Source organism: Thalassophryne amazonica, chromosome 6 (genome assembly GCF_902500255.1).
Source record: "Thalassophryne amazonica chromosome 6, fThaAma1.1, whole genome shotgun sequence".
Lineage (NCBI taxonomy): Eukaryota > Metazoa > Chordata > Actinopteri > Batrachoidiformes > Batrachoididae > Thalassophryne > Thalassophryne amazonica.
In genome coordinates this window covers 41,413,196-41,435,863 of record NC_047108.1, presented here as the reverse complement: position 1 = coordinate 41,435,863, position 22,668 = coordinate 41,413,196, and the positions used below count along the sequence as shown (strand labels likewise).

Here is a 22,668-nt window from a genome sequence, read left to right as displayed (position 1 = left end):
TTAATTTTGACCCCTGTATAATTCTTCAATTGACAGCTACCTGACCGCCAATTGAAAATTCAAGTGGCCAAGCAATCAAAAGAGGAATTTCTAAGGAGTACTTGCGCCGAATTTGGTGCTTCTCTCACCATTTGCACGATTCCACCCTAAATATTTTCTTATCTGCTGCACTATTGAGAAATGAAGGACTTGTAGGAAATGTGGATTAGAGTCTGTTGAGGATCCAAACGGCAAGTTACAAAGTTTTGTTTTAGCAGTAGAGTTGGTTGTTTATGCAATAGCCTTCTCACCATATGTTAATATTTTAAAAATGAATTATGGTGCTTATTATAACACCATCAGTTGACTGAAAATCTGCGGGTTCTCGTCAAACTGTCGTCATAAAAACTTCACTTCCCAGCATTCACTGAAACTGCCTCTGCCTTTTTCTTGGATTCCTAAAATTAAATATATATATATATATATATATATATATATATATATATATATATATATATATATATATATATATATATATATATATATATATATATATATATATATATATACCGAATTATCTCGTGACATGCACAGTAACGCAAAAAATTAAATAATAATAATAATAAAAACGCGTTATTGAAAATAACATTTTCCCAGAGTTCTTTTGTCCACGTGACGTGGCGGAAGTCTCCTCCCCTTCCTTTCCTCCATTAGGTGAGTCGTGGTCAGACGCTTTTTCTGCGGTTGTTTTGAAAATACGTCGATTTAACCATCTTTTTCACGTAGTTATTATTTTTTGCAGTTATTAATACATTTTTCTCCTTACAGCTCGCAAACATGGGCCGTCGTCCAGCCCGCTGGTGAGTTGAGTTGGTAGTTTAAGAAGAATTAGCCGTCAGAGTAAAATGGCAGCGGCGGCTACAGACTCGGCACCATGTGTTCACTGTGTGTGGGTCAGACTGCTGCCACTCTGACAAACCAACAGCTACACACCGCTGCTTTACTGCACTCAGCACTTGGTTACGTCGCTGAAAACGCTAAACTTATTAAAAGTACTCGGAGCTAATATAACCTCGGCTGTCTTAATGCTAACAGCACACGGGATTTGAAATGACTACAGTGTTTCCTCATAAACCCACTTTATGTGCACGTCAGACCTCATAAAACGCTGATTAGTTTGAGAAAGTCTTTGGTACATTATAACTCCTTGGCTTTAGTTGTTGCTTAAATATGAACTGACAGTTTTCAGCGGTAGCGAGAGAAGTCATCCCACTCCAGCTATCCGTTGATGTATAGAACTGGGCATCACTCCCTGCTTCTCCCATCAGTGGGCTTTTCTGACAGTTATATTCTCCTACCTTAAAACATCTCACTAAAAAACTAAGAATAGTGTATTATGCTACTGGTGTATATAAATAATCTATTACATGAACATATCAGAATTGAAATACTGTGTTACACCAGTGGGGTGACTTCACTATGAACCGTTTTCAACCAGGGTTCTGTTTTTAGATGTTTTAAGGTTCATCTTATCACAAGGGTCAGAAACAAATTAAATTGATACAATATTTATTTGGAATGCAAACATCATCACGGGTTAACTGGCTAAATAGTCAATCAATCAATTTTTTTATATAGCGCCAAATCACAACAAACAGTTGCTCCAAGGCGCTTTATATTGTAAGGCAAGGCCATACAATAATTATGTAAAACCCCAACGGTCAAAACGACCCCCTGTGAGCAAGCACTTGGCTACAGTGGGAAGGAAAAACTCCTTTTAACAGGAAGAAACCTCCAGCAGAACCAGGCTCAGGGAGGGGCAGTCTTCTGCTGGGACTGGTTGGGGCTGAGGGAGAGAACCAGAAAAGACATGCTGTGGAGGGGAGCATGTGGAATTGTATGAGGCAAGCTAAAACACTGAATGAGGTGAAAATGCCATTAGAAGTGTCTCACAGCATGGAGAGGATCCTGTTGATGTAAACATGCACATGTACCTCACTCATTGTCCAGAATCTTTATTTTTTGGTGACCAGTTAGATTGTTAGTTGCTTACCTTAGCATCATGTGTCACTGCTTTCCACTGGCTTATAAGCCAGTTGTAGATACAAGGCCGACTTGTACAATAGGCCCCTCCATTGGCAGTCAACTTGGAGAGGAATGCAGTGCCCCATCCGAGCAGTACGTTTTGTTACATTTAATGAGACAAACATGTCCATGTTTGCCTCCATAGGGGATCATCTATATGCTGCCAGCCACTTCCACTTTCGCTTCTTCAGTGGCAATAAGAATTGGTGTACTTAAGTGTTTTTACCTTGAACTGTCATTAGTTTAGGTAGCTGGTTAGCTCATGATAGGGTTTTGAGTTTTATGCTGCGTTCAGGACCCATGGAAGTTCTGAGATTCTGACCTCTATCATGAGGAAAAGAAGGGCCTTTTTTATTGTCATTGTATGTGACACAGTAAAACTCGCCAAAACAGTCATCATATAAACCGGAGATTTGTTTCATCGAACAAAAGCAAAAGTCCCAATGCTTTTGTATGGTTTTCCATGTAATAAACACTATATAATAGATTTTGTATAACAGATTTTCACTCATATTGGACAAATCATCGCGCCTCTTCGTAATTTGTTCCATTAAAAATCCCCTTGCATATACTGGACAGTCTGAACATGCCCAGTAACAGAGGTATGAAATGAAGTTTAGCACTGACACATGCCAATTCAAGGAAAGTGGGCACTGTATTTCCTTGATTAAAAGACAAGCTGTTTGTTTGTTTGTTTTATTTATTTTTTTCAAACCGTGCTCAGACACGGGACCTAAACGAGGCAGGTTGTAACTCGAGGCCGGTGATTATTAACAAAATGCTGCTTGTTGCCTGCAATGTAATATGGTGTTAAATTTCACACACATCTCTGGGTGTGACGAACCCAAAACCGCTTTAGATCACAGCCCTCTGACAGGCTCTCGGGAGCCTATCGTGCACCTGCTAAATGAAGCAGGCCACAAAGCACTGCGATACGTCACTTTTATGGTTTCCCTACTTCCTCTCCCATCATATTTTAATAGTTTTTGCATTGCGCACACAGATTACATTTCAGTCATGGATCAGTTACATTTGGCAGAAATAGCCGCAAATATAACCAACTTCACAACACAAAGTCGGCGAAAAGACGCTCAAATGACCCGCAACTGATAGACGAAATTGTACGTACTGTATCGTTGGTTTGAGGTTTATGGTTGTATAAAGTGGAGCTCGTTGAAGGACCAAATGAATCCAGAAAAAGCCGCTGTTTCTTGCTGCAAATTGTATAAAGACGCGACAAAAACTTTAAAAAGGTAATGCGCATGTTGACGTCATTGTGTGGCCATGGAGTTACAGAGTTGCAGAAGCATGAATCGGGCTTTAGGATTTTGAAGTACCACTCCGCACCGGACTTAAAAAAAAAAAAAAAAAAGTGACTCGACCAAATGTAATCTTTTAATGCACATAATGTCCGGCACTTATATAAGGCAGGCGCTTATGTGTTTCAGATGAAGGTTTGTCCCGGTCGTTAAATGAGGCACGTCAGACTTTTAATCAAGGAAATACATAAGACTCATTGGTGCTGGGGATTCCCTGTAGGTTGTTCGGCGCCTCCTGGCTGTACCTAATCCATTACATACATATCACGGATTTTGTCTATTTTATACGTATAATGGATTATCCAATTGACCAATTATCAGCCAGACTGATAATTGGTTGTCCTCTATAAGTTTACATACAGACCCCCAGTTGTCATTGTAGAGTTTGCACTTTGTTATACAAGGTAATGCGAAAGTAGATTTAAGCCCTGTTGTGGTTGCTTTTTTCCCCTAAAGCTTTATGAACAAGTATAAAGTCACACAGTCCTGCGCATGAATGTGAATTGTTTTATTGTCTTCAACAGCTACCGATACTGCAAGAACAAGCCCTACCCCAAGTCCCGCTTTTGTAGGGGTGTGCCTGGTGAGTTGTTTTCACGTGTGGTCTTTATGATAAAATTCCCTTTCAGCTTGGTACAGACATGACAGACAGGATGTGTATAAATCATGCAAATCTATGAATCACTTCTTAATTTGAACTCAGCAATTGGTTTAAATTTGCCATAAATGCCAAGGCAAGCTTCTTTGGCCAGTTCTGGCTTCTAAACATTTGAGAGATTCTGGTTTTGATTGGCGTGATTTGCAGCTTATTAAGCCGACTGGTCTCGCTGTAGTGCGGTTCTGGTGTGCAAAGGCTGCAGACAGTGACTCTTTGGTTGTGTATGTCCTCAGCTGGGAGGTGCTGAGTTCTTTAAGGGACCACTGAGACAAAATGTTATTTTGGTACCTTTTATTGCATTGCTGTTCAAATGGGCGTTTCATTTATCATCTAATTTTCTAGCTCTTAACAGCTGATATTAATCACGGTCAGAGCTAGGGATGGGTATTGAAAAAGGTTCTTGTAAGAATTGGTAAGAAATGACTCGATCCACCAACATCAATAGCCTTTTTGCTTAATGATTCCCTTGTCGGTTCTTAAGTTCACATTACGCCAGAGCGGCCGTTTTCGAGGGTGTGTATCGGGAAATGATGATTTCTCTATGTTGATTGCGGGCCCACTGTATCTGAAAGCGAAGCAGCGGGTCTGAAATTACTTCATTAACCTCAAAGCCTTTTAAAGATGGTAATCGTGACTCATCTTTGTGCTGATTAAAGTCACTAACTGGGACTCTTGTTGCGGGCAAGAAAAGAGAATTGTCCACACTAGAGTTCAATGCTTGTCTGGCGTGAGCTGGACCCGCTTTGCTGGTTGATAAACTGAAGCTCAGATAAAGGAAATAATAATAAGGATATCCTCTGTTTTTGTGACACTAATTGCACAGCTCCAAACACTGTGCAGCTCTCTGCTGAGTAAAGTTGGAAAGATAGATTCCGGTCAGAATTAATAACCTCAAAGCGAATTGCTGTTTTAAATTAAATGACACCTCTTTCCAAACATTGTAATACAAACAATAAACTACAACAGACCAAAACTTTGTTTTTCTCCCAAAATGAGACCGTCCTCCTTTCTTGATGAATACATTGATCTTGAAATGCAGCATAGCCTGCTTCAAGAGCTCAGCTCAGAGGCTATGGAGTTAAATTTGTCTCATTACCTGAAAGGAAATGCTTTGGCAAAAACTACAGATTTGGTTTATTTCTATTTATATGCAGAGAACATAGGATCCACCATGTACAGATTGTATTTATTTTTATTTATGTCCAGAGATCTAGGATCCAGTGACCATGTACAGATTTATGTCCAGAGAGATCTAGGATCCACTATGTACAGATTTTATTTGTTTTTATTTATGTACAGATATTTAGCATTCACCATTTTATTTATGTCCAGAGATCAAGGATCCAGTGACCAGTTTAATATTTATTTACTTATTTACTAAGACGCAATAAAATGTTGTCGACATAGAAAACCTATAAAGCCTACTTTTCGTGCACAGAAAATTCACAAGAGGTATTGATAAAGAATCTGATCGATAGCCGGAGTTGATAATAGCATCAATATCGATCAAATCTTAACAGTACCCATCCCTAGTCAGAGCTGCCTGTTGAACAGTGTTTCCAGTTTTATTAATTTCAGCACTGACCTTGATGTGGTTATATTGGCCCTATTTTGAAGTGTAACAAATACATACAGCAGTGGTGTGCTCTCATTTATTTTGTGCTAATCTCTGTTGGTAGATCCTAAAATCAGGATCTTTGACTTGGGCAGGAAGAAGGCCAAGGTGGATGAGTTCCCCCTGTGTGGTCATATGGTCTCTGATGAATATGAGCAGCTGTCTTCAGAAGGTGAGGTATTACCAAGCTATGTCCAATGTCTCCTTTCCCATTTAATGTAAAATCTGACTGAAACATTAGCCACTGCTAACCTGTGCAACGCCAACAAAAACTTCAGACACAATGTCATAAAATTCTCAAAACACATGCAAGTGACAAATAGCACAAAATCAATTTAATTATCAGTGTTTCCCATGTAATGGTACAAGCCTGGTGACTGCAACTCCCTGGGTAGCCAGATCGTTTCAACATAATCAGGAAAATAACACAAATATCCATTCATTTGGAAATCAGTCATTTTAGCACATCCACAGTACGTGCATCAGCACTGCAGGACTAATACTGTGGTGGTGTCCAGCATAAATTACCAGGCACTGCTTTCAATAAAATGTCAGGTGTCAGAATCTGGCATCTTCTTGACAGATTTTGACACATATTGACATGGCAAAATTCAGACATTTCCCCCACCACCTCTTTCCTGGGATATATTTTGCACTGCAGGCATCTTTTTTTCCTGACGTGCTCCCTTGCTGATCATGTAATATAAGGCTCCTTCTCAGTAACGCCCGTTTTTCCTCGTCATGTCCTGCAAATGCAGGACATAAGTTGGTAGGTAAGTTATACAATTGTTGAGGCATGTTTCTTGTAATTTGCTCATAAGTCGAAATAGGCCCATTAATGCTGTCTATTGGCTGAAAGCTGCAGTCCTCATGCAAACAGTGTGTTCCAAATATTAACCATTCACACGAAGTAAATATAAAGTCTTAATTTACCTGTTCATTTCAGTTGGATTTATCATCACATCCTGACAAAAACGTATCCACTTAAAGCATTCTGATTTTGGTAAACAATGTCTGAAAATACTTGCTTGTAATGGCTGAAATGGAGCATCTTAAAGCAAGCCCCTCGGTGGGGCAAAAAACTACAAACAAATCTAATGTAATTTTAAGAACATTTATTGTGCAGCTCTCAAAACTCAAAATTAAAACTCAGCACTGTATGGTGCAAAATAGTGCAAATGAACACAGGCACCATTTTTACAAGTTAGAACTCAAATATAAATTCCAAAGATCAAAGATGAACAAATGAAGAAAAAAAAAAAAAGATATATACAACAATTTACATTAAAATGCAGGAAATTCTTCTGGCCTTTTTGGTGCAACTATTGTCATTGCATATGAGATGCAGCACAAATTATATTTGTGCCACTCAGAAGAACAATTCTTGTCCAAAACAAGACCTCTCTGACTTGTCTGACATGTAATTTTCAACATTGGAATGACCTCATGCTTTGTCATTCCTGCTTCTGTCCAGCTGGAGGCAGTATTAGTACTTTTGTCTGCCTTTGGAGTTTTGTCCAGAAAGTCTGAGAGACCACCCTACGTGGGTTGCTGATCTGATTGGCTTAGGTCATGCTTTTCCGCCAATGATAAACAAGAAGGTGTGGTTTTTTTACTCTGCTTATCCTGCCCTGAAATCGAGCTGAATGAGGAAGGAATGACTTCTTACTGCAGTTTTCTGCAAATATGCGCACCAAATATGACCATAAAATTCACCAAAAAACATTGCAGAAATTATTAATCGTAATTCGCGTTATAGTAGGCCTATTAAGAGAATTTAAAAAGAAAAAAACTGTGTATAGAGCTTCAAGTGCCTTAGGTGGGGAGGTGACCAAGAACCCAGTGGTCACTCTCAGAGCTCCAGCATTCCTCTGTGGACAGAGAACTTTCCAGAAGGACAGCAGTTTCTGCAGCAGTCCACCAGTCATGCCTGAGTGGCTAGACTGAACCACTCTTTGGTAAAAGGCACATGGCAGCCCACCTGGAGTTTGCTGAAGGCATTGAAGGACTCTCAGAACATGAGAACCAAAATTCTCTGGTCTGATGCAACAAAGATTGAGCTCTTTGGTGTGAATGCCCGGTGTCATGTTTGGAGGAAACCAGGCACCATCCCGACAGTGAAGCATGGTGGTGGCAGCATCATGCTGTAGGGATGTACAACCCCTGGCAAAAATTATGGAATCACCAGCCTCTGAGGATGTTCATTCAATTGTTTAATTTTGTAGAAAAAAAGCAGATCACAGACATGACACAAAACTAAAGTCATTTCAAATGGCAACTTTCTGGCTTTAAGAAACACTATAAGAAATCAAGAAAAAAAGATTGTGGCAGTCAGTAACGGTTACTTTTTTAGACCAAGCAGAGGAAAAAAATATGAATCACTCAATTCTGAGGAAAAAATTATGGAATCACCCTGTAAATTTTCATCCCCAAAACTAACACCTGCATCATATCAGATTCTGCTCGTTAGTCTGCATCTAAAAAGGAGTGAACACACCTTGGAGAGCTGTTTGCACCAAGTAGACTGACATGAATCATGGCTCCAACACGATGAGATGTCAATTGAAACAAAGGAGAGGATTATCAAACTCTTAAGAGGGTAAATCATGCAATGTTGCAAAAGATGTTGGTTATTCACAGTCAGCTGTGTCTAAACTCTGGACCAAATACAAAACACCATGGGAAGGTTGTTAAAGGCAAACATACTGGTAGCCCAAGGAAGACATCAAAGCGTCAAGACAGAAAACTTAAAACAATATGTCTCAAAAATCGAAAAATGCACAACAAAACAAATGAGGAAACGAATGGGAGGAAACTGGAGTCAACGTCTGTGACCGAACTGTAAGAAACCGCCTAAAGGAAATGGGATTTACATCCAGAAAAGCTAAACGAAAGCCATTATTAACACCTAAACAGAAAAAACAAACAAGGTTACAATGGGCTAAGGAAAAGCATTCGTGGACTGTGGATGACTGGATGAAGGTCATATTCATTGATGAATCTCGAATCTGCATTGGGCAAGGTGATGATGCTGGAACTTTTGTTTGGTGCCGTTCCAGTGAGATTATAATGATGACTGCCTGAAGAGAACATGTAATTTCCACAGTCATTGATGATATGGGGCTGCATGTAAGGTAAAGGCACTGGGGAGATGGCTGTCATTACATCATCAATAAATGCACAAGTTACGTTGATATTTGGACAATTGAAAGGATGTTTGGGATGTTTCAAGATGATAATGCATCTTGCCATAGAGCAAAAACTGCGAAAAACATTCCTTGTAAAAAGACACATAGGGTCAATGTCATGGCATAGGGTCAATGTCAACGAGTAGATATGATTTGATGCAGGTGTTAGTTTGGGGGATGAAAATTTACAGGGTGATTCCATAATTCTTTCCCTCAGATGAGTGATTCCATATTTTTTTTTTCCTCTGCTTGGTCCTAAAAAAGTAACCGTTACTGACTGCCACAATCTTTTTCTTGATTTCTTATAGTGTTCTTTAAAGCCAGAAAGTTGTCATTTGAAATGACTTTAGTTTTTGTGTATGTCTGTGATCTGTCTTTTTTCTACAAAATTAAACACCTGAATGAACATCCTCCGAGGCCGGTGATTCGTACTTTTTGCCAGGGGTTGTATTTCAGCAGCCACAACTGGGAGACTAGTCAGGATTGAGGGAAAGATGATGCACCAATGTACAGAGACATCCTGGATGAAAACCTGCTCCAAAGTCCTCTTGACCTCAGACTGGGGCAATGGTTCATCTTTCAACAGGACAATGACCGTAAACACACAGCTAAGATATCAAAGGACTGGCTTCAGTACCACTCTATGAATGTCTTTGAGTGACCCAGCCAGAGGCCAGACTTGAATCCGATCAAGCATCTCTAGAGAGATCTGAAAATGGCTGTGCACCCGACGCTCCCCATCCAACCTGATGGAGCTTGAGAGGTGCTGCAGAGTAATGGGCAATGGTGCATCAACAAAGTATTGAGCAAAGGGTGTGAATACTTTACATACATGTGATTTCTTAGTGTTTTATTTTTAATAAATTGCCAAAAAAAAAAAAAAAAAAAAAACCTTTTCATGTTGTCATTAGGGGGTGTATGAGTAGAATTTGAGGGGGAAAAATGTATTTACTCCATTTTGGAATAAGGCTGTAACATAACAAAATGTGGTTAAAAGTGAAGCGCTGGTGAATGAATACTTTACAGATGAACCATACTGGCATTTTTTTAATTATTCATTATTTTTGCCAAATCTGAGTCGGTCACCATGGGACCTCTGTTTGAGTTCATATGGATTGACCCCTTAATGTTACAGTTTCAGAATAATTCTAATTGCTAAATAACTTGTATTGGGGAGAATCTCGCTGTTTTGAATATCACTTGACTTAGCTCCAAGGATTGCGTTCGCTGGCTCTGTTGAAAACAAATGCACGTGAATAGCGGGGCATGGTGGAGGGCAGCAGTGAGTTTTTACAACAGTTTTATAAACCACATACTTCCAAGCTATAGTGGGAGCTACTTAGAGAAGAATGTGACCCAAAAAAGCAAAAAAAATTGACCAGACTTACATAGTGCCTCGTTGAGGTGTTACATGTTTCCTAGGATTGGGGATCGAGAACCGTTTTTTTTTTTCTGGTATTGTTAAGAAATGATTTGATCCACTGATATCAATAGCCTTTTTGCTTAATGATTCCCTTATCGGTCCTTCAGAGCGGCCGTTGTTTTTGAGGGTGTTTGTCGGGAAAATGATCATTTCTCTATGTTGATTGCAGACCCTGCAGCGGCTCTGTAATCAACCGCTTTTGCAGCGTGACACCGTTTCGAAGCTTGAACCAATGAAGAAGTGTTTCGATTCGCTGCTCTTCAGAAGTGGCAAATCCGCTTCTTAACCCCTCTCAAAGCCATTAAAATATGTCAATCGTGAATCACTTTTGTGCAGATTAAAGGCACTAACTGGGACTCTTGTTGCAGTCAAGAAACGAGAATAGTCCTCCGTTCCGTTCACACAGCTTCAAATGATGCGCCGCTCTCTGCTGAGTCATATTACAGTCCGGCCGGAATTAATAACTTCAAAGCGAATCGCCGCTTTAAATAAAATGACACCTCTTTCCAAATGTTCTAACAGACAATAAACTACAATCAACTAAAATGTTTTTTCCTCTCAAAATGAGACGTGCAGCACAGCCAGTTGCAAGAGCTCAGCTCAGATGTATGGAGTGACATTCATGCTAATAATGTCTGAAAGGAAATGCTTTTGACAAAAACTACAGATTTTGTTTATTTCTATTTATGTCCAGAGATCAAGGATGCCGTGACCAGTTTCATATTTATTTACTTTAAGACTCAATAAAATGTTGACATGGAAAACCTGTAAAGCCTACTTTTAGTACACAGAAAATTCACAAGAGGTATTCATAAGGAATCAGATCGATAAGCGGCATCAATAATGGTATCGATCGATAAAATCTTATCAATACCCATCCCTAATGTTTTCTGTTACTTCCGTTGCTGGAATCTATAACCGTTCTGAATTCTTAGGTGTCATGTTGATTTCTTTGCCTTCATGCAGCCCTGGAGGCGGCCCGTATCTGTGTAACAAGTACATGTGAAGCCTGTGGTAAGGATGGTTTCCACATCCGAATGCGTCTGCACCCCTTCCATGTCATCCGCATCAACAAAATGTTATCGTGTGCTGGAGCTGATAGGTGAGTGCACTTGTCTTTGGTGTATGATGAATTTCAAAGTAAATCAAATGTGACAAGGATACTTTTTAATCTGAGTGCCTGGTACGCTGTTGATTATCAGCATCTCCCATAAATTAGTTTTGGCAAAATTGATTAATTTTGATCCAAAATGTCATGTTGGCTGCTGTTGTGTAATGGTTTGCTGCTTTGTGGTTTTTAGGCTCCAGACTGGAATGCGTGGTGCTTTTGGTAAGCCGCAGGGTACTGTGCCCGTGTGCACATTGGTTCAGGTAATCATGTCTGTGCGTACCAAGACCCAGAACAAGGAGCATGTGGTTGAAGCTCTGCGCAGAGCCAAGTTCAAGTTCCCTGGACGCCAGAAGGTAAATGTTTGTGATCTGAAACCTACATTCCATATTTTCTGCAAATTGAACAAACTCTTTTCTTGTAAAATAACATGCTGGCTGCGCAAACTGTACATTTATCGATGTACAATAAACTGTGTAATCTCTAAGTGTCCAGCTGCAAATACTATAGTCTTCAGTCTGACCTTGCTTGTGTGACAGGCCAGCAGCAGTCGCTGTGCTTTAGTAGCAAGTAAACCTCCCTCTCCAACAGCTAAACAGATTCTCTCGCCACGAAGCCAGAGCCCTAGGTTATATTTCAAAAAGTTGGGACGGGGCAACAAAAGACTGGGAAAGTTGATGAATGCTCAAAGAACACCTAATTGGAAACAGGTGAGTATCATGATTGGGTATAAAAGGAGCATCGTCAAACGCAGGGGTGCCCAATCTTTTTTGAACTGAGATCTACTTTTAAAGTTGACAGTGTATCGAGGTCTACCAAGCCATATCAAACGCTACAGTGTAGCCGCAATATATTGTGCACCAATATAATAACTCAATTTTCTGGCACAAGTAAGCCTAGGACTGTCCTCAAATTGGAAAAGTAGTTGTTCCCTACTTTAGTGGGACTTCTGGCCCCGAGAGGAGGAAGCTCGTCTCTGATGGTCCGGACAGTAGGAGCTGAGTGCGGCCGTAAGAAAGCACTCAAGACACTCTCTGTCTGTATTAGATTCCAGATTTGGACATTCGTGTCAGGTGTTGCTATGGATTTGAGCTCAGTGTCATTTTTCAATGTGAGAATCCAGGTTGAAGAGTGATGCCACTTTGGACGATATACAGTCCACATCTGTATTTTCCCTAAATGGACAACAGACAAAACTGACAACAGGCTCTGCACATGTTCATCATAACGTGCAATCTCAGGCTCTGCCCAGTCTGTGTCCTGGTGCTTAAGTTCTGCGTCTGTGTGTGGAAAGTTTGCAGGTCTCATTGTTGTAACCTGCTTGATAGCACATGTAATTTGCTTTTAAATTTGCTTTCAAATCCAAAAGCTGTGCATATTCAGCATGGTTTGAATGTTTCAGAAATTCTTTAATTTCAGGCAGAAGACTCAGCAGTTGCTTGTGGCAGGAGTGGGGTTTTTGTTTTATTTTTGTTCAAATAATTCACTGTATCCACACAAAAGATTAATTCTGGCCTAAATAAGGTGCCTGAGCCCAGTGAAACAGACCCCCCCACCCAGATAAAATCCAAGCAAACAGAGTGTAATTTCCAACGGTAATTGAACACAGCAGCAGCAGAACAGAATAAATGTGTCCTCAGACTCCTGGCCCGAAAACAACACTGCAGTTTTGTTGGCCACATTCATCACTCTTCATGTTTATGTACCATGAATCATTGTGCTGCTCACCAACTTTTCAGTTCCTGGACTTTTCGAGCGGGCAGAGGGGATTTAGTCGGGTTAGCATTAGACATTAGCATCGTATTTCTTGTGAATCGTCTGAAATGCCGCTCCAAATTCCCTTTCTTCAGTAAAGCCACATTTACAGTGCAGATAAGACAGATGGATTTACCATTCGAATAAATGAAAAAATAATACAGGATGAAAATTATAATTGTTCTTATCCACCATGGCGTTTAACGGGCAGCCGGCATCCTTGTTGGTGCATTGCTGCCACCTGCTGCATCAGTCTGTTAGAGCAGCACTAAATCCTCTCGAGTCCAGTGACAGGTTTTTTTTTTTCTTCTTCATGCGATCGACTGGTTGGGCACGCCAGCTCAAAAGCCTCAGCTGTTCACAAGCAAAGATGGGGCGAGGATCACCACTTTGTGAACAACTGTGTGGAAAAAATAGTCCAGCAGTTTAAGAAGAATGTTTTTTCAATGTTCAATTGCAAGGAATTTAGGGATTCCATCATCTACAGTCCATAATATAATCAGAAGATTCAGAGAATCTGGAGAACTTTCTACATGTAAGCGGCAAGGCCAAAAACTAACATTGAATGGCCGTGACCTTCGATCCCTCAGGCGACACTGCATTAAAAACCGACATCATTGTGTAAAGGATCTTACCGCGTGAGCTCAGGGACACTTCAGAAAACCATTGTCAGTTAACACAGTTCGTCACTACATTTACAAGCACAAGTTAAAACTCTACCATGCAAAGTGAAAGACATACATCAACAACATCCAGAAACGCCATTGCCTTCTCTGGGCCTGGGCTCATTTGAAATGGACAGACGCAAAGTGGAAAAGTGTGCTGTGGTCTGATGAGTCCACATTTCAAATTGTTTTTGGAAATCATGGACATCGTGTCCTCCGGACAAAAGAGGAAAATGATCATCCAGATTGTTACCAGCCAAAGTTTAAAAGCCAGCATCTGTGATGGTATGGGGGTGTGTTAGTGCCCATGGCATAGACAACTTACACATCTGTGATGGCATCATCAATGCTGAAAGGTACATCCAGGTTTTGGAGCAACGCATGCTGCCATCCAAGCAACATCTTTTTCAGGGATGTCCCTGCTTATTTCAGCAAGACAGTTCCAAGCCACATTCTGCATGTGTTACAACGGCGTGGCTTCATAATAAAAGAGTGCGGGTACTAGACTGGCCTACCTGCAGTCCAGACATGTCGCCCATTGAAAATGTGTGGCACATTATGAAGCGCAAAAAAATTCAAGATGAGCAAATATTTGCATAAAACAATTAAGTTTATCAGTTTGAACATTAAATATCTTGTCTTTGTGGTGTATTCAATTGAATATAGGTTGAAGAGGATTTGCAAACCATTATATTCTGTTTATATTTACATTTTACACAACGGCCCAACTTCATTGGAATTGGGGTTGTAATTTGGTAGCTGAGAAATCTCAAATGCCACACATTGTGCCAAATGTGGCCAAAATGGCCAATTTGGAGAGCCCACTTAAATATTACTCTACACAATCCTTTCCAGAACTTCTGTGCTTCTGTTTTTGGCATCGGTTTTGGTATGCATGTAGTGGTCAGAAGTTGTACTAAGATTTTATAGAGGTTTCGTTTTGTAGCTGCATCATTCCAAAGACCAAATCACTATAAAAGTGTACTTTTTTTGGGGGGGGGGGGGGGCACAAATGAAATTTTATTTTTGTGCCATCTTCATTTACTCGGACCTGGAAACACATTTACTGGTTCTTACACCTCTGCAGTACTCTAACAAGCATTACAAATAATCCTTGTTGTTTCTGTACTCACTTTTTTCTTCTTTTTTTGGGGGGGGACATGTCATTTTTGAGTAGGGATCTGGAAACAAGCATAAGGTTTAAGAGGTGAACGTTTGCTGTTTATTATGGAGGCTTTGGAAATTGCTAAAGTTGATTAAACATTCAGTCCTAGATGAAAATTTTAAAGTTTCTTCTTTGTTTCCTGTGCATGTGTAATTGTCATCAGTTGGTTGAGTCCATTATTCAGTACTGTCCTAGTACATCTCTGCAGGTTATTAAGCTGACTGGTCTCGCTACAGTGCGGTTCTGGTGTGCAAAACCTGCAGACAGTGACTCTTTGGTTGTGTATGTTCTCAACTGGGAGGTGCTGTATACACCCAGTATTTCTACTATATGACAGCAAAGTGATAACATTACTTGAGTTACCATTGATGCTAATATATTCCTGGCCAGGTTAGCATAGTGTTTGCTGCTGCCTCTTGTAAGTTTGAAGGTTGGCAAATCTTGGTGCGTTAAACGTGTCCAACTGGACAGGGAGGTGTGCCAGAAGACTGACAAAGCAAACAGTCGTAATAATGTGCTGTATAAATTAGGGGTTGACAGATTACTGGTCAGGCCAATTATCAGCATCTTGTAGATATAGATATCATATCTGTCATTTTGCCATATCCGGCCACTATGACATTTTATTTTTGCAGCACTGCATATAGCGTCCCGCTGGTCGGCAAGTTCCTCATTCTCACGTACATTTTTAAAAAATAGATACCCAGTCAGTGACTTCAGTGTTCCACGAGGCCACAACACTTTGTAACGGCAGAACAGAGCACAGCTGATAACAGCATCTCTGTTTGCCTGAGTGAAAGAAGAAAAACTCCAATAACTCCTTTGTTAAATAATCAGAGCTCCTCCTGTGTCCATAGCTGCTGGTACATTCAGAAATTAATTGCTTATTTTACAGTTTAAAGGCTTCATGTTTCTGAAAAGCCCCAAGTTTGCTCAGTGGAGAAGAGCACAGCAAAGACATGTGTGGTATGGAGGGAGGGAGGTAGAGAGAGAGAGATGGGGGTGAGAGCATGAGTGGGAGATAGAGGAGGGTTCACTCATTCTAATATGAAAACAAAAGCAAATAGTTTTCATTGCAACTGTTTACTCTTTCACAGTCGATCACATGATCATTTGTGTGAACAGTGGACTTTTGTGCTCCGTAGTTGCTAAAGCAGCTATTTAATAATCATGAACAATCAGTCTCCAGCGCACAGCCGCACTTAGTGAAACAGGAAAGTGTGAAAAACGATGATTCGGAAAGATTTTCATCCAGGTTTTATCCTTTACAATGAAATCAGTCCAGATTCAGTTCTTGTACAAATAAGACAATTATTAAAGTGGTTATATTGTTACCAAAAAAAAAGTAGTGATGCAATAGCGGGATTGCATACCCGCCATATTGGATTTTGGTCACTCAGTGGATTGTGGGAAATGTGTGTCTGCTGCGGATAAACGCACGCCCAGAAAATAAACAAAAGGCTCAGAATCCCAGGGATTACGTGATGTGTCCCTGGATTCTTCAGTAACCGTCTCAGGGATACCATCTCACAGCCATTGGTCATTGTACTGCGTAATTGTCATTGATTGTTTCAAGCACCTTTTTTGTGTGTGTTGGCATGTTTGAGTGTATAAATTGTGGTTTTATTTTTTGGTTTGTCAGCTGTCCTCAGTCTAAACTTGACCTGTTTCTGTTTCCCTTTAGATCCACATCTCTAAGAAATATGGCTTCACCAAGTTCAATGCCTGTGATTTTGATCAGATGATGGCTGAGAAGCGTCTGATTCCAGACGGCTGTGGGGTGAAGTACATCCCAAGCAGAGGCCCTCTGGCCCGCTGGAAGGCTCTTCATGCTAACTAGAATTGCTGCAGGGTTTCTGTGACCACAGTACAGCGCCAATAAAGTGGGTTTGATTACAAAAGGGTGTTGACGGGTCTCTTTCTGCTCATTGCATGTTTCATCAGTGCTTCGTGCAAATCTCACAACACCTGCTTTTTCATTAGATGATGCTGCATTCAGGACATATTAGAAAATTATGAGCTATAAATCGAACAAAATGATTTACTTACATGCAAGGTCGGTGGGATTCTTTTGCTTAGAGGCTTGTACAATAACTTACTGATAAGACAGTAATATTACAAATGCTGTTTATTTACTACTGTATTAACACAATATTTAGTTTTTGTGTCACACATTTACATTATTTATACTTAAGTTGCTAGTGTCATTTTTGCAGACATCTGCAATAATTGACATTGGTTAAGTAAAAATAGAAATGCACTCATCTGAGACATTGTTTGCTCTGGGCAGTAAACTAATAACTTGCTTTCCTTGTAAAGTCAAAGAGCAAATATGTTACTGCGGGCCTCGTTTCCCTTCTCCACTGGGAACCGAAAAAAAACCCTGCACTTTTTGCAGCTGCTTCGGTGTTTGCAGCCAAAAATAGTACACCAGAGCAGCTGTCCACATAAGTGATCAAATGCCACAATATAATTTTTTTCCATTAAAAAAAAAAGATATCACAATATCATCTTTTTTATGGAAAAAGTGGATAATACAAGTATTAGGGCTTCTTAGTTCCTACATCTGACCCTCCAGCCTTGGTTTCTTGTCCTGTCACTTTTACTCACTTTGAACCTTTGACCTTTTCATTTTTAGAAGGTGTAGTAGGGCACATCAAATCTGTTTTTTACGATCCTGTCTCCCCACGCCTTTTAAAGAAATTTTGTGGTGCATTGGGCAGCCAGTGCTGGCAATTGTAAATCGTAGTTTGTCTTCTGGGGTGGTTCCAGCAAAATTCAAACATGCAGTGGTCCAGCCTTTGCTGAAAAAACCCAGTCTTGATCACTCTTTTTTTGGCCAATTACAGGCCCATTTCTAAACTGCTTTGTCTAAAGTTTTAGAAAAAATTGCTCAATGTCAACTAAGCAATTTTTTTTGAATGATAATGGAATTTTGGAAGAATTTCAGTCATGTTATAGTCCTCTGTCGTTTTGGGACCCCTGGTGGTATATTTTAAATCAGTTATTCTTAATCTTGGTTTTAAGATGGATCGTGATCTTAAATTGGACAGTCAAATTGCAGCAGTGGTGAAATCTGGTTTTTATCACTTGCGGCATTTGACAACATTGAAACCTTTTATTTCCAGGCAACATTTTGAGATGGTCATTCACGCTTTTGTATCATCTTGTCTGGATTACTGCAATTTGTTTTATGTGGGAGTAAATCAGACACTTCTCTCCCGTCTGCAGTTGGTCCAGAATGCTGCGGTGCGGCTTCTGACAGGCGTGGAGGGGGGATCATACGTCTTGGCCGCACTTCATTGGTTGCTGGTTCATTTTAGGGTCCATTTTAAGATTCTTATGCTCATTTTTAAGTCTCTACATGGTCTAGCTCCGTTGTACGTCTCTGGGCTTCTTCAGCCTTACGCACCTAGTCGGTCTCTCAGGTTGGCTGACCAGCTGTTCCTGCTAGGTCGAAGAGAAAGCTCAGAGGGGACAGGGCTTTCTCTGTCATTTCTCCCAAACTGTGGAACATCTTGTCTCTGGGTGTTAGGGAGACACCCTCATTGGCCATTTTTAGTTTGTTTAAAAACCTATTTTATTCCTTGGCTTCTGACACAAATGAGGCTTAGTTTGATAATGTTTTAGGTTGCGTTTTAGTGGTACTTCATTTTATTGTATTTTAACTTTTTTGTTTTTAGTGTACAGCACTTTGTGTCAGTGCTGGCCGTCTTAAGGTGCTTTATAAATTAAGCTGGTATGGTAGGGTTCAAAAAAGACTGGGACCCTATTGCTGATGAATGTACACTGTGTGTGTATGTGTGTGTGTATACACACACAAATACAAATGAGAGCAAATGCATTAGTGCTCCTGCTCCCCATGAAATTTTACATTCACAATTTTCCTGTGCTTTTTTTTTACCATGTTAGGACCTTTCAACACAGCATTTCTAAACTAAATCAACCAGGGTTATTTTCCAATGTACCCACCAGATAAAAACATCAGTAAGTGTTAGAGAAATTATGCACCTGACTGTATAACATCACAATATAATCATAATATCATTGTATTATCACCAGCGCAACTTATATTGTTTTTTGTGTATTATTATATTGTGTTTTGACCCTGACAGTAAGGGTTTGAGCTGTCACTTGAGAAGGCATCCTGCCAAAAACAAAAGATGTTTATACTTGAGAAAAGAATTGCTGCTGCTGACAAAGCAGGAGTCGTCGTCGTCAAAGCATTTCCATCTGTCACAAACGAGTGAGAAATGGCAAGAAAATGAGCCACACAAGAAATGCTCCACATATGCAGAAGGGACACCAATCCAGAGAATGCTAAGGACAACCTGGAAAAAGATGTATGCAAGAAGTGTGTCCTTTGGTCAGATGAGGAAAAAGCTGCAACTCTTTGTCCATAGAGACATTGCTTATGTTTGGAGAAGAGGTGCACAAATTGTTCCTACATTTCTGTAAAAAGAAAAACGCAAAATGATCACTGTAATAATTTGAAACTGACAAAAATATTAAAAACATTGACAATTAACTCATGAAATTTAGACGTTGCTTTGAGTTGTAGTTTGACAATAATTAAACTGTCCTGGACAATGATAGCACCCTTAATGGTTTGCTACACAACCTTTTGAAGCAATCGCTGCACTCAAGCGAGTCTTGTAACTCTCGACAAGACTTGTGTGGCTGTCAACAGCTATTTTTGCCCACTGCTCCGGCTGTCTCAGGTTTGAAGAGTGCCTTCTCTAGACTGCATGTTTGAGGTCCTTCCACAGATGTTCAACAATAGGATTTAGATCATGGCTCATAGAACACTTCAGAATAGTCCATTGTGGTGTTCTTAGCCATTCTTGGGTGTTTATAGCTGTTTTAGATCGTCATCATGTTGGAGAATCCGTGATCTGCAACAGACCAAGCTTTGACTGTGGGCAGGACGTTTAACTCCAGAGTGCCTCGATAGTCTTGAAGTTTCATTGTACGCTGACACCCTGTGCCAAATGCAGCAAAGCAGCCCCAGAACATAGTGTTCAGAATAATAGTAGTGCTATGTGACTAAAAAGATTAATCCAGGTTTTGAGTATATTTCTTATTGTTACATGGGAAACAAGGTACCAGTAGATTCAGTAGATTCTCACAAATCCAACAAGACCAAGCATTCATGATATGCACACTCTTAAGGCTATGAAATTGGGCTATTAGTAAAAAAAAAGTAAAGGGGGTGTTCACAATAATAGTAGCATCTGCTGTTGACGCTACAAACTCAAAACTATGTTCAAACTGCTTTTTTAACAATCCTGTGAATCACTAAACTAGTATTTAGTTGTATAACCACAGTTTTTCATGATTTCTTCACATCTGCGAGGCATTAATTTTGTTGGTTTGGAACCAAGATTTTGCTCATTTACTAGTGTGCTTGGGGTCATTGTCTTGTTGAAACACCCATTTCAAGGGCATGTCCTCTTCAGCATAAGGCAACATGACCTCTTCAAGTATTTTGACATATCCAAACTGATCCATGATACCTGGTATGCGATATATAGGCCCAACACCATAGTTGGAGAAACATGTCCATATCATGATGCTTGCACCACCATGCTTCACTGTCTTCACTGTGAACTGTGGCTTGAATTCAGAGTTTGGGGGTCGTCTCACAAACTGTCTGCGGCCCTTGGACCCAAAAAGAACAATTTTACTCTCATCAGTCCACAGAATATTCCTCCATTTCTCTTTAGGCCAGTTGATGTGTTCTTTGGCAAATTGTAACCTCTGCTGCACACGTCTTTTATTTAACAGAGGGACTTTGCGGGGGATTCTTGCAAATAAATTAGCTTCACACAGGCGTCTTCTAACTGTCACAGCACTTACAGGTAACTCCAGACTGTCTTTGATCATCCTGGAGCTGATCAGTGGGTGAGCCTTTGCCATTCTGGTTATTATTCTCTCCATTTTGATGGTTGTTTCCGTTTTCTTCCACGCGTCTCTTTTTTTTTTCCCCCCCTTTTCCGTTTAAAGCATTGGAGATCATTGTAGATGAACAGCCTATAATGTTTTGCACCTGCGTATAAGTTTTCCCCTCTCCAATCAACTTTTTAATCAAATTACGCTGTTCTTCTGAACAATGTCTTGAACGTCCCATTTTCCTCAGGCTTTCAAAGAGAAAAGCATGTTCAACAGGTGCTGGCTTCATCCTTAAATAGGGGACACCTGATTCACACCTGTTTGTTCCACAAACGAACTCACTGACTGAATGCCACACTACTATTATTGTGAACACGCCCTTTTCTACTTTTTTTACTAATAGCCCAATTTCATAGCCTTAAGAGTGTGCATATCATGAATGCTTGGTCTTGTTGGATTTGTGAGAATCTACTGAATCTACTGGTACCTTGTTTCCTATGTAACAATAAGAAATATACTCAAAACCTGGATTAATCTTTTTAGTCACATAGCACTACTATTATTCTGAACACTACTGTAAGTGAGCCTCCTCCATGTTCCACAGTACGTTCAGTGTTCTTTTCTTTGTATGCTTCATTTTTACATCTGTGAACATGAGCTGACCTGCCAAAAAGCTCCAATTTTGTCTAAAGGACATTCTCCCAGAAGCTTTGTGGCTCATCAATGTGCATTTTGGCAAATTCCACTCTCATTTATGATTTGCTTTCAACAGTGGTGCCCTCTTCGGCCGTCCACTTTGGCTCAAATAGCGATGGATGGTGCAGTCTGACACTAATGTACCTTGACCTTGGAGTTCAACTTGAAGCTCTCTGAAAGTTGTTCTGGGCTCTTTGGTTACCATTCGTATGATCCGTGTCTTCAATTTGTCATCAATTTTCCTCTTGCGACCATGTCCAAGGAGGTTGGCTACAGTCCAGTGGACCTTAAACATCTGAATAATGTGCAACTAGAGTCACAGGAACATCAAGCTGCTTGGTGATGGTCTTGTAGCCTTTACCTTTAACATGCTTGTCAAAACTTTCTAATCTCCTGAGACAACTTCTTAGCTCTCTGTGGTCAGTGTTCAGTGTGGTCCACACCATGATACCAAACAGCACAGTGACTACTTTTCACCCCGTAAATAGGCAGTCCAATTACATGTTTGAAGACACCTGTGATGCTATTTACAGGACACACCGCAGTTTAACATGTCCATAGGGTCAAATTATTTTCAAACATTTCTAGGGGTACCATCATTTTTGTCCAGTTCCAAGTTATTTCAGTGACCATTGTGGGTTTTTCTTTCTTCAACGTAAGGGTACCAATAATTTTGTCCATGTGTGTATAACCCAAAGAACACCGTCCCCTCGGTGTAATGTGGTGGGAGCACTATACTGTGGGGATGCAGGTGAGATGAATTGTGACTAAATTGGCGTGCGAGTGTGAATGTGCTTGTCTGTCTGTATGGCCCTGCACTAGACTAGTATCCTGTCCAGGGTGGACCCTGCCTCATATCTTATGACTACAGGGATAGGCCCCATCCCTTGATTGGAGTAAGCGGGTATAGAAAATGAACAACTGTCTTGTCACAGATGATGGTGTAGAAAATGTGATGGATGGAGATACAATTTCCATATTTTGGAAATGCAAGTGTGTGAAACAGCACCCTGCTCAGCGTGCCACTCTCGTTGGAGCAACATCTCTGCTATTTTGGCATTGTGGGATAGCTCGCCGGACTACCCAGTGACCCAGTGCTGAATTTGCCGATGGGAGAAGA

The 22,668-nt window shown here is 40.3% G+C and overlaps 1 protein-coding gene and 2 non-coding genes across 3 annotated transcripts; all 3 read left to right on the top strand.

Moving 5' to 3' along the window:
- Positions 1-675: 675 nt before the first annotated feature.
- rpl10 (ribosomal protein L10) lies at positions 676-16,862 on the top strand. The gene is made up of 7 exons (XM_034172054.1): positions 676-693; positions 808-839; positions 3,908-3,966; positions 5,721-5,828; positions 11,234-11,369; positions 11,569-11,731; positions 16,645-16,862. The coding sequence occupies exons 2-7, from the start codon at positions 817-819 to the stop codon at positions 16,798-16,800; spliced, it is 645 nt and encodes a 214-aa protein (XP_034027945.1). The 5' UTR covers positions 676-693; positions 808-816; the 3' UTR covers positions 16,801-16,862.
- LOC117513152 lies at positions 4,183-4,315 on the top strand. The gene has a single exon (XR_004561471.1). It is a non-coding gene; the product is annotated as a small nucleolar RNA SNORA70 (small nucleolar RNA).
- LOC117513153 lies at positions 15,163-15,276 on the top strand. Its single transcript, XR_004561472.1, has one exon. It is a non-coding gene; the product is annotated as a small nucleolar RNA SNORA70 (small nucleolar RNA).
- Positions 16,863-22,668: the final 5,806 nt, after the last annotated feature.